This window comes from Xenopus tropicalis, chromosome 5 (genome assembly GCF_000004195.4).
Source record: "Xenopus tropicalis strain Nigerian chromosome 5, UCB_Xtro_10.0, whole genome shotgun sequence".
Classification (NCBI taxonomy): domain Eukaryota; kingdom Metazoa; phylum Chordata; class Amphibia; order Anura; family Pipidae; genus Xenopus; species Xenopus tropicalis.
This window is the reverse complement of record NC_030681.2, coordinates 15,581,346-15,596,151: the sequence shown is the minus strand read 5'-3', so window position 1 is coordinate 15,596,151 and position 14,806 is coordinate 15,581,346. Positions and strand designations below refer to the sequence as shown.

The 14,806-nt window shown below is 39.0% G+C and overlaps 1 protein-coding gene across 2 annotated transcripts in view; it reads right to left on the bottom strand.

Moving 5' to 3' along the window:
- Nucleotides 1–14,806, bottom strand: part of hhat (hedgehog acyltransferase) — a 143,929-nt gene that overhangs the window by 95,940 nt on the left and 33,183 nt on the right. For both annotated transcript variants that reach the window (XM_031902598.1, XM_002934677.5), the window contains exon 8: nucleotides 1,305–1,455. In XM_031902598.1, the coding sequence (XP_031758458.1) occupies nucleotides 1,305–1,455 (151 nt within the window). The remainder of the gene's footprint in view (nucleotides 1–1,304; nucleotides 1,456–14,806) is intronic.

The following is a 14,806-nucleotide window of genomic DNA, read 5'->3' as shown; positions in this document are numbered from 1 at the left end:
TTTCAGTGTGAAAACTACAAGAACATATCTTATTTGGGGAAGGAAATGATATGATCGGAGATGAATATATGTATATAAATATATAATACATATTAATATTATTTTCAAAACATAAAGGATAAAGTGAAGAAGGAAGTGCCACAAATAGCGTGGGACCCATGAATGTACCCCCAGAAATGGGTGTATTTGCTGCACTGTTTCCAATGACACTTGTATACTAGCACTTTTGTTTACCTAAAATACTACAAAAGCCTTTTAAATCTGTGTATCTTAGGTTTGGTGAGAACATTTATGTACAAAAATATACTATTCTCCCACTCAAAGGAATGGGGTGCCAAAACTGTTGTCCATCTATATTTTTAAAGAGGTCCACCATGCAAAGAGTGCCAATGCCTTGCCAAACAGACATGACCTTTGCATTCCCCACAAGTTGCATGAATAATATATATATTATACTCACATCTATATGCTTATTTCACATAATATCATGCCACAAATAAATCTACATGAATTATGTAGTGTATGAATTAAAGACAGATTTCCTTTATATAAGCACTTATGTGCTTATGTTTCGGCATGTTTTTCATACTGAAATCCATACAGGCCAGTCAACATATGAAGAAGGTGATTCTGAAGTCAAAGGGTCACCATTACCCTCTTATTGGGCTTGTATAGCATGGCATCACTCTATATCACTATGAGAAAAGAGGTCACACAACTGGACTACTAGGTCATGTAATGCTAGGCTGAAACGGCAAGCTGGACAATAACCACCTCTGTAGAACCATTCCCCTTAGCAGATTAAGACTGTGGTGTCTAGGTCCCACCAGGGCTGCCACCTCAGGGGACCTCCACCCCAGATGGGAACTCCTCCAATCACTACAAACCCACACGCACGCCATGTCGTGTTTCTTCTACTTCCATCTGCCCTCACCGTGCATGCCAAGTCTCGTTCCTTTTATTTGTGGCCACTATGTTTCTGGAAGGAAGAAACTTAAACCGGGGCCCAATTTGGGTTTTTTTCCTGGTGTCCCACTAGCCCAGCCCTTTAGAAAATGTATGTACCTATTCTATAAAAGAAAAAAACCTTTTACACTAAATTATTGCTTTCTCTTTAGAAGCCAATAGCCATGTCAAGCAAACCCAATTTACAATATCCACTGTAAAGGTGTATAAGCTTGTTAAATACTACTACTCCTTACTGATTAGCATGAAAAAATGTAGTAAAAAGTTACAGGTTTATTCTATTATTATTATTATTCCATGATAAAAAATCACTGCCTGGAATAAAACACCCAACTGACCTCCATATTCCCGTGAAGCTGTACATAGTGCTAACACAGCGGGGCAAAGCCGGAGGATCTAGTCCATCCAATCGTACAATAAGGGCTGGGAGGCCATACAGGACCAGATATTTCACATAAAAGAATAACACTTGAGCCAAGGCCAGTCCACCTGCAAGAACAAAAAAAATGTTTATCTCTAGAACACAAAAATAGCTGGTTTCCTAAATTAGTCCAGGTGGCAATATCAGTCCCAAAAGTGGCACCACTGTTACTGCAAATTGCTATAACAAGACTCCGCAAAGAGGCTGCACCATGGGCAAAGCTTTCAATATCCATCCTGCTGGGGAGTTTTTTTTTAAAAGTGTTTGCTGTGAGTCTGATAGAAAAACTTAAAAAATCAATGAACTCTAAAGAACAAAGCTTGTAATTTATCATTTACATTGCTGGCTTGTACCCAGACAAAGACGCCAATTAAAAGCTATGCAGTAAGACGCTGTTACCAAGTCAAAAGTGGCAACAAAACTACACGTTTTGATAGGATAATGACTTAAGAATACCAGTTCTTGTTATGAAACCTCATACTCTGTAGGACTAATTTTTGGTGTTCTAATGAAATTTTAGTGGAAGACTCCGCCTGGCAATGTGTGGATTCTGTCAAATGCCAAAGGGGCTGCTGTAAGATGCCATAGACAGTTATTGTTTAGTGGGCCTGTGGGGGCTGTTTGGGCCTCTGGGTACTTGGAATGCCAGGACCCAGGCCCAGACTGGCAATCTGTGGATTCTGGCAAATGCCAGAGGGGCTGCTGTAAGATGCCATAGACAGTTATTGTTTAGTGGGCCTGTGGGGGGGCTGTTTGGGCCTCTGGGTACTTGAAATGCTAAGGCCTGTTTTGAATCCCAGTCTGGACCTACAGAATATTAAGAATTATAAAGGGTACTTGCATTTAAGCAGCCAAAAATATAAAACATGGCATGCCACCTGTGGACTCGTATTCTAATGTTCCAAAATGTGGTATTCATGCTCAAAATGTCGGGTTCATATGTACTCGTCTTCCCATATGATTCTCCATTAGTGATATATGATTCTTGTCACTCTTGGATTTAAATAAATTCTTACTCGAATTGAAACAGCTTCATTTGAGGTATACATTAATACAGAGTATTAAATAATAGCTCATACGTCCTGAAAGCTTGTGAGAATGTGAAAGGAATAAATCTCAATACAAAAGGGCAGATTTATCAAAGTGTGAAATAAAAGTTCACTACAGAAAAACCCATGTTCTATTCATTCCTACGGGATTTTTAGAAATGTATTTCTCAAAATCCCATAGTTATGAATAGAACATGGATGGGTTTTTATGTATAAAGCTCTAAAGTCACATTTTGATAAATCTGCCACCAAAAAATTATCATTTAACCATTTCTTCCTACATGGGGCTGATCCTATAGCATCCAATCATCATCCTTGTTTTAGCATAACTGTGTCTGTGTCCATCTTTAGGAAAGGCTTAACTGTCTCAGCACAATAGCCCCAAAAGGTATCTCTCTGGTAAAATAAATCATCTACATCAGCAGTGTCCTAAATGTTATTGGTGTAGTTGGTGTTTCTGAGACTATTTGTGACTTTCTTAGCCTCGAACTATGAATACAAGAGACAACAGATGCATTCCGTGTTCTATGTAAACATTCTAAGACCCAAGCAAATCGAATGGCCGTTGGTCTTGATGTCTAAAATCATCCTACAATGTTCTGTGCCTGTGTCCTGTTCTAAATCTTTGTTCTATTATAATAACTAATATATAAGTGTTTATGGCTTAATTTTAAAACAACAATATCGACAGTCTCAATTAACAGAAACATGGAATCTGCATGGGAGTTTGTGGAACAGGCTAGTAGTTGTTAAACCTCCTACCTGCCCTGTCCCCAGTTTTGCTGCCTTTGGCATAGGGATTGTGAGCAGAAGGGTTGGGAGTGGAAAAAGCATTGGGAATGGGTAGCCTAGTTGCATAACCATAAATCGGTTCTAGAATCCTTGGGTTAGCCTGAGAGTGGCTTTGTTGAGATGGAAGGAGAATGTTTTTTTTTCTGTAACAGATGTTCCTCAAAGTTGTGAAAGACTGAAGGTCACTTAAGGTAAAGTTGGCAAGAGAGCTTATTAGATCTCCTAGATATTCTTGGCAGTGCAGAACAGTAATGACAATGTTTGTCATATACTTGCAACCTTGTTATAAGGGGTTTGACTAGAGCTGCATGACAGTAAAGGGGCCTGAGCACAAATTAAATGCCTGCCTCCTATATGTCTTTATAATCCACAGCACTGGGGAAATGTCTTGCTGTTTTTCATGCTTTGTTTTCCGAACGCTAGCATAAAGCTTTAAATGATACCATTATACCCTGTATATGAATTTATCATAAGCTAATAGAAAAGGCCTTCGGAGCTGATGCCTACATTTAACATTACAATTTACAGTTTCTTGTCCACCTCTTTTTTTTTTTGCCTTCTTCATGCTCAGCAGCAAGTATTTAATCAGTTTGGAGAAAAATAGCCAGTGACCTCAAAAGGGATTTAGTGCAAGTATATGGCATAGGCCCGAGAGGATGTTGCTATTGACTACAGCAATGAATTCATATCTGAGGGATATTAGAAAGTACACGACAAAGGCAAGTATAGCCTCTGAACTAAACTCTCAGGATACAAACAATGTTTTGGATTTTTTTATATATTTTTGTCCAGGGAGTTGTTAAAACATATTTATTAACACTTAGTGAATTACGTGATTTGCCAAATCCATAAAAATGATCTTTTGTCTATGAAATGGAACAAGTGTTTCCTATAGTTTAAGGGTGCACCGTTCATCACACTAATGAACTTTTCCTTTTAATTAGATTTTATCTGCAGATTGACTTTGACTTTATTATTTTTCTCTCTATTAAATTCCCTTCCTGTTACTGATTCAAAGTCAAACATTAAGTGATACTAGAGGAAAGGGGCCCTTGGCTTGTAGAGGTTACAGACATTAAAATAAAGGTAATGTGTAACTTAAATACATTGACACATGAGGGGGGAAGAATAACTTGCACTCATTGATAAACACTGGGCAAATTTGCACCTAGGCCCTAACCCATAGCAACCAATCAGAAGTTTGATTTAATCGTTCTTCCTGCAGCTGGCTGGAAAAATCTAATCACTGATTGGTTACGATTTGTCACAAATCTGCCAAGTGTTTATAAATGAGCCCCACTGTGTTACCGTGTTAATGCCTTAGGAGGTACAATCTGAAAAATATTGACAAGGTTGACTGCTAATTCCTTCAGAAGGATCAAGGATGAAACTCGCAGGATAAGGAGCTGAAAAAGAGAAAGGTGTAAATGAAAACTGTACCCCCAGAATGAATACTTAGCCAATTGATAGTCTTGCTGAACTGGAATATATATATCAGTAAATATTGCTCTTTTACATCCTTTCCCTTGAGCCGCCATTTAGTGATGGGCTGTGTGCTCCCTCAGAGATCAGCTGACAGGAAATAATGCAGCTCTAACTGTAACAGGAAGTAGTGTGGGGGTAAAAGGCAGAACTCTGTCCATTCATTGGCTGATGGGCCCTACCATGTACTAAGTGTGCCTTGGCTTGTTTGTGTGCACTGTGAACCAAATGGTCCCAGGAAGCGGCAATTAGTACTTAAAATGGCAGTTTTTTATCTACGATTACCCAATAGCACATACTACTATTTTTATGAAAATAATTAAGGGTACTAAATATAGAAAACAAGAATAGTGTGTTTCTTATTGTTGATGAGCTGACTATAGCACCCTGCTACTGTACTGCGAGTTTTACCAGGGGTGGTAAAGGGAAGCATGACTGCAGTAAAGCCTGGGAGTCCGTTGAGGATAGAATAGCCACTGAAAAGTGAATAAGGGTCAAACATAAGGGAGGAGAGAGCAAAACTGAGTTACCTAGAAAAGTAAATAAGAGCCTTTCAAACCAAAAAAGTGACAAGGTAAAGCACAGATGACTGCTAAATGTGTAGAGAGTTAAGTTTTTGCCCAGATGTGAACATCATTATGTTTTGTTTTCATTTTCCAACTGTACGACTGCAGAACAAAGAAACATAATTTCCTTTCAAATGCACTAAACAGAGACAATGAAACAATATACAAATGCCTATATCATCGGAAAAGTTCACTGCAATGTGGCCTTTTTGTCATCTTTTTGCTCTACAGTTCTTTATTTTGGCATTTATACTGTATTCTGGTTGCAAGGGTCACTAACCCTGGAATAGAACACAAAGACGATCAATAAATAATATTAACAGTAAAGATCTAGGCTTACACTCAATCTGCTCTAGGGTCACTGAACCCTATAGTCATCTAGAGAGTATGAAACTTGAAGAATAAAATAGAAGATTCATCAAAATGTTGCTTCAGTTTTGTTCATTTACGCAGAATAAAGTTCATTTAAGAGAGAACTTCTAGAGTGATACTTTATATACACCCCTTATAATGTCTGTTGACTTGTTTTCATGTATTGACTGTTTGTAAGTGTCACGATCTCCCTGAGGAGACACTGTGGAGTACCAGGAAGGTGGGAGCCTGAAGACTGGGTAACCCGGAGTGTAACCATAAGTCACAAAACTGGTGTCGGAGGCCATGTTGAAAGTGAAGAACTTTAATAAACTTAGCGATGTAACCGAACACACAACGAATATACAAACTGAATGTAGAACGGCAGGCAAAGGCAGAATCCAAAAACAGGCAAAAGGTCAGGGCAAGCGGCAGTCAAGCGAAGTCAAGGACAGGCCAAGGTCAAAACCGGGAAATCAAGGCAGGACTAGAAAGGACTCAGGAACAAGGCAGAAGGCAGGATCAGGACACGGAACTGGAGCTTGGAACCAGTGGGAACAAGAAAAGACACAGGAACAGGGAACACGAAGGCAGGGTCACGAGAGACAATTAATGACTAAGCAAGGGGCAATGGTCAGGGAAAGGCTTATAAAGGGTGAAGATTAGGAGATGGGAAACACGTGAGGTTAATGAGGTGGGCGGAGGAAAGGGAGCAGACAGAAAGTAGGAGACAAGAGAAGAAACAGACAGAGCCCAAATGCCTCCAGTGGCTATAGAGGCAAATGCATGCCGTCAGGAACACCCCAAGTGGGGTTCGAATCCCGCTGATCCTGACAGTAAGTCTCTGTCTGTAATGAGACATAAACCCGCCCTGTAAAATTGTTGGAAAAGCCATAAATTCTTTCCCCCACAGAGAATATATTTCAGATGGTCAGAGAAAATGACTACCCAAAACTCCCCTGTATTAAAGCAGGGGTGCCCAGACTTTACCATTAAAGTTATTGGAGCAGGGTGTACCCCATCAAGGAACAGATTTATCCAACTGTCAGATTAGAGCTCATAACAGAAAAATTTACCCAATAACTATTCATTCCTATGGGGTTTTAGAATATATGTATCAAATGGTGAACTCTTAGGGGGGCCATTTATGAAACCATGAATTTTGGGTGGTTAAAAGCACGATTGGAAAAAATTCGGAGTAACCACGATAATATCTGATGTACGAAAATGTCCCGAAAATTATTTTCTTGGTCATACAAAAATATTGTGGTTGCGATCCGAAGTCTCAAAATTTTCAGATCCGAACGATCATAAACGGCGTGAAAACCTTTCTGGCTTTGAAACGTCAATGTATGATTTTGGAAGCCTTCCATAGGGCTCAATGGCACTCTGTAGCTCCAACCTGGCCCAAGGAAAGTCTCCCATAGGGCTCAATGGCACTCTGCAGCTCCAACCCGGCCCAAGGAAAGTCTCCCATAGGGCTCAATGGCACTCTGCAGCTCCAACCCGGCCCAAGGAAAGCCTCCCATAGGGCTCAATGGCACTCTGCAGCTCCAACCCGGCCCAAGGAAAGCCTCCCATAGGGCTCAATGGCACTCTGCAGCTCCAACCCGGCCCAAGGAAAGCCTCATATAGGGCTCAATGGCACTCTGCAGCTCCAACCCGGCCCAAGGAAAGTCTCCCATAGGGCTCAATGGCACTCTGCAGCTCCAACCCGGCCCAAGGAAAGCCTCCCATAGGGCTCAATGGCACTCTGTAGCTCCAACCCGGCCCAAGGAAAGTCTCCCATAGGGCTCAATGGCACTCTGCAGCTCAAACCCGGCCCAAGGAAAGTCTCCCATAGGGCTCAATGGCACTCTGCAGCTCCAACCTGGCCCAAGGAAAGCCTCCCATAGGGCTCAATGGCACCCTGCAGCTCCAACCCGGCCCAAGGAAAGTCTCCCATAGGACTCAATGGCACTCTGCAGCTCCAACCCGGCCCAAGGAAAGTCTCCCATAGGGCTCAATGGCACTCTGCAGCTCCAACCTGGCCCAAGGAAAGTCTCCCATAGGGCTCAATGGCACTCTGCAGCTCCAACCCGGCCCAAGGAAAGTCTCCCATAGGGCTCAATGGCACTCTGCAGCTCCAACCCGGCCCAAGGAAAGTCTCCCATAGGGCTCAATGGCACTCTGCAGCTCCAACCCGGCCCAATGAAAGTCTCCCATAGGACTCAATGGCACTCTGTAACTCCAACCTGTACAAAAAATCACAATACCAAAGCTTGAATGAATTCCGAAATGGTCGTAGTCTCTGCGGAAAATACTACTTTTCCGTGGAAGTTGACGAAAACCACGAAAAAGTTGTGTAATTTTAACAATATTAACGTGGTCATTATGAAAAGTTCTTTAAATTAGAAAAATTAGATTTTTTTCTGAAAAAAAAAATTTGTGCTTTCATGAATGGACCCCTTCATTTTCACCCTTTGATAATTTCACTCCAAAAAATCCCATAGAAATAAATAGAAAGAGGGTGAATTTTTCAGCGGAGAGGTTTTATCTCCCATTTTAATAAATCTGCCCCCCAAAAAATGCTTACTGAAATTACACTGAAAAAAAACCCTTACAAAAGTTTTTGCTGTTTTAATCTGAATGAGAAGTACATCGCTAAGTAACTTAGAAGGAAATATAATAAATGGTCTTTCATTTCTACTTATCTAGTAACCCATAGCAACCAATCAGAAGACAGCATTTAATATTCAGACCAGTGGTTCTCAACCTTTAATACAGTTCCTCATGTTCTGGTGACCCCCAACTATAAAATTATTGCTAAGACCATTGGAAATATGTGTTTTTCTGATGGTCTTAGGCGACCCCTGTGAAAGGGGTGTTCGACCCCCAAAGGGGTCCCGAACCACAAGTTGAGAACCGCTGGTTCAGACTGTTTGAAAACAAACGTGTGATTGGTTGCTAGATGTAGGCAAACTTAAGACTTGTTATAACAAGATTACCCTGTAATAGTTGTTTATGGACAACTCTAGCTCTGCTAGGATCTACTGGCCACAAGCTCAAGATCTAATGATAGAGCCTAATCTCCCGTTTGTTCTAGAGGCTCCCAGCCATTTTCTTTCCTTGAAGCACCTTGTCATTCTCTCTCTAAGGCTTTTCATTACAGTCTTGTTTCATTTGCCAGTAATCAAGTCAAAATGCCTGCAAGCCTTTTTGTAAGAGATATCAATTTGCTCATTTATTCAGTCCACTATACGACCATTGATTGTTTCCAACAATTTATGTTACTCATATGTTGATTACACAGCTTTTTACTGGAGGTTCCAGTACAACATTCCTTATATTAATCAAAAGAATGTCCAGAATAAACACTATGGGGCCAACACCCGCTGTGTCGCTGCTGATGCATGCACTGTGCCCGGGGACGCCAATGTGGCATATAGGTATAAAGCATAAGCGGCTCATACTCACTTCCACACAAAGATCGTAGAGTCAGTGTCATCACAAGCCAGAATTTATAAGTGTTTTATTAAAAAAAGGAGGTTGTAAAAGTTATTTAATGGAAAAAAAATGGAAACGCTGCCTATATTTAGCCCTGCTAAGCTCCTGGAACCTTTGAACATATAGTTGTGAATAGCACTAGTGGTTCTTTTGTACAAAACAAGCTTATTTCTACAGCTCCTTTTAAGATATCTGTTCAAAGTCACATACTGTAAGAATTGGACATTCAGTCCTTAGAGCCTTCAAAAACTTACAAATGTTCCATCTGGCTGCTCTGTAGATATATTCCACCGGGGCATTTCAGCCTAAGTATTCCAGTGTAACCTGTTCCTGTGCCTGATCCTCTCCTGCTGGATAATCTTTTGTAACATTCCTACACTTAAGGGCAAATGATCAAAGTTCTTTATTTACTTAACCAGCCATTCACAGGTAAGTAAAAGTCTTATTTTTTCTTCCTTTTTGCAAACAATTTAAAAAATGTGACATATAACTGAACATAGTTACATAGGGTTGAAAAAAGACCTATCAAGTTCAACTATTTCAAAAAAAATCCTAATTTGAAATAGAATCTATATTGAGTCATATGGTTTCCATTCAGTGATGCTGGTAAAAGCCATATCACATTTTATTTTGTAAGGATCTGTGAGGGATAAGCCTAGATGACCTCCAACTCCTAGGGTAGACACGGGCCCACATCTGCAGAGACCTAATACAGTAATAATTGCACTGTTCAACAACTGAATGGCAGCTACTTTTATTACATGTCCTTCTCCCGCAAAACAAAGCAAAATCCACCGAAACATCCTACGTGTGTCTCAATCTAAATACTACAGAGAATTTCCCTGTCACTTCCAACATTTTGCCCTCTTGTGTTCTTGAATACAAGTACAATTTGTATAACACACAATACCTTTAAAGTTCCCTGAATAACCCAAAAGTCAACTCTTAGGCAGAATGATATTTCTGTTCTTTTCTCAGAAACCTGCTCCCATTCTCAATTACATTTTGAGAACCTCATTCTCTCGACAAACCATTACTCTTCATGTATCCCATGACCATTCCATCTTATTTTGACCTTGTCCTTTTTCATCCTTCAGATCAACACAAGTTCTGACTGCCCTCACAATGTAATCCATATCTTAAATAGAAGGAATATAAAAACAACTTCTCACATCCCCTTCGACCAAAATGAAACAAAGTTTAATGAACAGCCCTATCTTTCTTCCACAGTCACTGGGCTTATGAATCCTTTATTACAAAATAAGCCTGGTATACACACAGATTAGGTACACACAATCAGTTCTTTGACCCTTGGTCAACATTCAGCCTGTATTGCATTAAACACTTTCATCAGCACTTGTCCTACGGAGATGAACTGCTGGCTTAGAGCTTTCTCACCCATTTCTTTCCCTTACACCTACCCATCTGCCAAATACTACTCTCTACAATACTTGAATGCGTGCTTGAATGGCTGTGATTAGATATTACTTTATGGTTAGATATAAAGCTACACGAAGGCCAATTCTTTGGTACTGGCAAATGATCAAGAGCAAGTTGGCCGCACTCTCCGAAATATATTAAGCACATATTATGCTCATTTTCAGCAAATTGAGCCAGAATTTCCAGAATCTGCAAACAAACATAATGCTTCATCACTGCAATATTTATAAACATGGATAGAAAAAGCTGTTATTGTTAATACCTATGCTTAAAGATCTTGATAAAGTTATTTTACTTAATTTACTGCATAAATGTAATGCATATATTATAAGATCATCTTCTAAGTGTTGAACAAGGGGAAAGTAAATTTAATTTACTGCATAAATGTAATGCATATATTATAAGATCATCTTCTAAGTGTTGAACAAGGGGAAAGTAAATTTATAAAGGCTAAAAGCTCAAGTTTAACAAAATTATAACTGAAGAAAAGCAAAGACACTGTATGTTCTTCGTACAGAATGAATAGTAGTAACGAGATAAATTGTAGTTGCTAAATTAATACTTGGCACTGTAAGGTCCCTGCTGCCACCTTCTGGCACCGCACCATTAAGTCTTAGATTAGAAAATAATTGCTGAATCTCCATTATTTCAAAAATAAATCCATCGTTACAGAGTGAAATTGACTTGCCATTAAGGCTATTTATAGAAGGGAATACATTATGCAGCACATTGACTTTTCACAGTAAATAGAATTCGGTCAATACTGACAGACAGTAAAATATAGAGTTGGCCATTTTTAAAAATGGAAACTACACTGAGAAATGTAATGCAGAGATGTATAAAAGTCATTTTGCCCAAAAAAAATGTTCTTCAGCCTCTGGAAATGAATCATTTTTCCTCCAGTAAAATCACAGGACTTTAAAGGTTTGGATTGAGTTTGGATAAGCACTAAGGACCATAGTACTAAAATGAGTTGCTGGGGGATATTCCTACTGTAAAATATAAACAAAGGAGTGCAAACAAGGCCCCAGTATTAAAGGGGAACCACAGCAAACAATAAAATGAAAAAAGTCTTTATTAATTGATCATCTTCTAAAACATACCAGCCCTGTGCTGCTTATGCCTTATGCATTTTGTGCTCCTTTGGCAGTAATGAATTTCCAATACACATCAGTATTTAAGAGCACTAGCCCCACCCACCAATTAAAAATATCCAATGCGATGACACAAAATAACGATGAACAGAAAAATAAGGGATAAAAATTTACAATACAGGTATCGGACCCCTTATCCAGAAACCCGTTATCCAGAAAGCTCCAAATTACGGAAAGCCCGTCTCCCATAGACTCCATTTTAATCAAATAATTCAGAATTTTAAAACTGATTTCAATTTTCTCTGTAGAAATAAAACAGTACCTGTACTTGATCCCAACTAAGATATAAATAATCCTTATTGGATGCAAAACAATCCTATTGGGTTTAATTTATGTTTTATTAATTTTTTAGTAGACTTAGGGGCTGATTTACTTACCCACGAACGGGTCAAATGGAGTCCGATTGCGTTTTTTTCGTAATGATCGGTATTTTGCGATTTTTTCGTATGTTTTGCGATTTTTTCGGATTCTTTACGAATTTTTCGTTACCAATACGATTTTTGCGTAAAAACGCGAGTTTTCCTATCCATTACGAAAGTTGCATAAAAAGTTGCGCATTTTTCGTAGCGTTAAAACTTACGCGAAAAGTTGCGCATTTTTCGTAGCGTTAAGTTAACTTTTCCAATTCGGGTCGGATTCGTGGGTTAGTAAATCAGCCCCTTAAGGTATGGAGATCCAAATTACGGAAAGATCCCTTATACGGAATACCCTTGGTCCCGAGCATTCTGGATAATGGGTCCTATACCTGTATTAATAAACTTGTACATTCACAGAGAAAACGTTTTTGGCTGCTGGGGTCAAGGACCACCCAATTAAAAGCTGTTATTCAGAAGAAATAATACAAAAAATATTTAAAAAAAATTTAATTTTATTTTAAGTTGCTAGGGATAAGATTTTCTATAGCATACCAAAAGTTAATATAAAGGGGAACAAAAGCTTAAAAAACCTACACAATCATATTTGTTTGCTAAAAAAAAAAACCCAAAAGAAGTAAAAAGTCACGTTGCATTCTGAGACTTTAACCAAACTCGAAATTTTACTTAAATAAACTTGCACTAATGACCTGCACGGATAGGGCCTGCACCATTCCCCCTTTTCAACCCTACTAGAACCGGATTTTTGAATACAGCAGTTTGCTAAAGTCAAAAACGACCAAATACAATCCACTGGTTCATGGCCTGAATATCTAATGCACCCAAAGGTAAAATGTATACAGTACTAAAGTATAGTTGGAAAGAACAACTATAGGCCATTTTGAAATGAATATGGTCCCGTAAAAATTTTTTAAAAAAAGGGTCCAAAGTAAGGGACCAATTTATAGAAAAGTACATTCACTTCTCTTGACCATTTTTTTCCCAGAATTCCAGCATCATTACGGACGCAAATGGGCAATTTTCTTGACATGATTGAGCTGCACCTAGCCTAGTTGCATTTGATTTACCAAATTTACCAAATGCATCAATAGATGCCCAATACCTAGTGATACTTCTGGTGTTTGGTGCATGGGTGATGTGTGCCCCCTACTCTTTAGGTGCAATTGTGCTGTGTCTATTGATGCAGGGCACTGAGGAAACCCTGGAGCTACTATCAGGTAGGAGAAGGCAATAGCTCCATGCATCAATAGGCATAAAAGTGCCCAATTTGGAATGGAAGGCAGGAAGGACTGAACGGTGCCGAACTGTACATAACTGCAAGGAGTGCATTTTGATAGAAGTACATTTAATAAAAGTGATTTTAGGCTGAAGACACATGGAGCTAGTAGAACTAGTAGCAGCTACTTGTATTGGCTACTAAAATAGACTATGCTGATCATTTACTGGTAATTGTCTCTACATGTGTTTTAGCAGAGGCAATTCTCAGTATTGTCTATGGCAGGGGATTTTTTGGTGTTTAGTAGCCGTGAAAAAGTAGCTGCTACTAGTAGCTCCGTGTCTGCACCCTTACACAACTGACTGAGGGGAAAAGCTTACACTGCCCACTGCCCTTACGTACATAAATGAGCCCTAAAGTGTTTAAGCTGATAAAATAGGTGAAGCTTGAAAACGTATACTTATAACATTTCAACAGAAATGCTTCATTTTAGTACAACTTTGTTTTTTGGCTTTTTTTTTCTGGTCTGTACCAGTGTTGAATTCCGCTTCAACTAAAATATCAATAAATCTGATCCCAGCTCAGCCCTACCATAATCCTATTATTTCTGGTAGGAGAATAAAGCGAAAAGAGAGAGGAAATCATCAATGTTTTTGCTATCCAATGATAAACTGTGTTAAAAGCTTAGATACATTTTACTCCTGTTACAATAATGAAATTCACAGCTATTTCCACATTCCTTGGAAAGGGACGTATTTAAGCATTACGTATAGCTATTTGAAACATGGTAAAAAGAGTAGGATTAGTAAACATTTCTAATTCAGCACACAGGGATCTAAGGGGTGTGCATAAAAGTATTAAATATAAAACAGTATTTGGTGATTCTTCTGATGTACCCAATGGGGAAATGACAGTAAGTGCCCCAGATGCTGCAATTGAAACTGTACCTGTATGGATGATAAGGTGTCCCCTTATAAGAGCCGTTCCCTTCCTATTCAAATTCACGTACAGTCTCAGAAAGAATCATTAATTGCAATACCATGAAATGTCAGCAGTTTATCTCATCTCTGTAGGCTCTGTCCTTTAATTAAAGATATCCATCAGTCTTGCTTGATCCTGCTTAGTTTACAACCTGCTACTTGTTTTAAAGGGTCAGTTGCAATTGATTGAGTATGTCTATAATGGTCTGCAACAAATATATTCTGTTCAGGAGACACAAATATCACTTGGTTTTATAAATCCAACCGCAAAACTGCCCCACTGCGCCCCCTAGTTATCTATAGAGGTTGCTGAAAAATTATAGATGCAAAAAAATTCACCAATGAGAATTCAAAAGATTAAAATCTTCAATAAAATGATAAAAGAATTCATCACTGAGAATGCTGATTCCCAGCACTACGTCAGCCATGTTTCTGTTATCTTTCATACAGAGAAATATGTCATTTGTATTCATCTTTATTATACACTGTAATCAAATATGGGGATAAAGGACAGGCTTGTTCAGTGCTG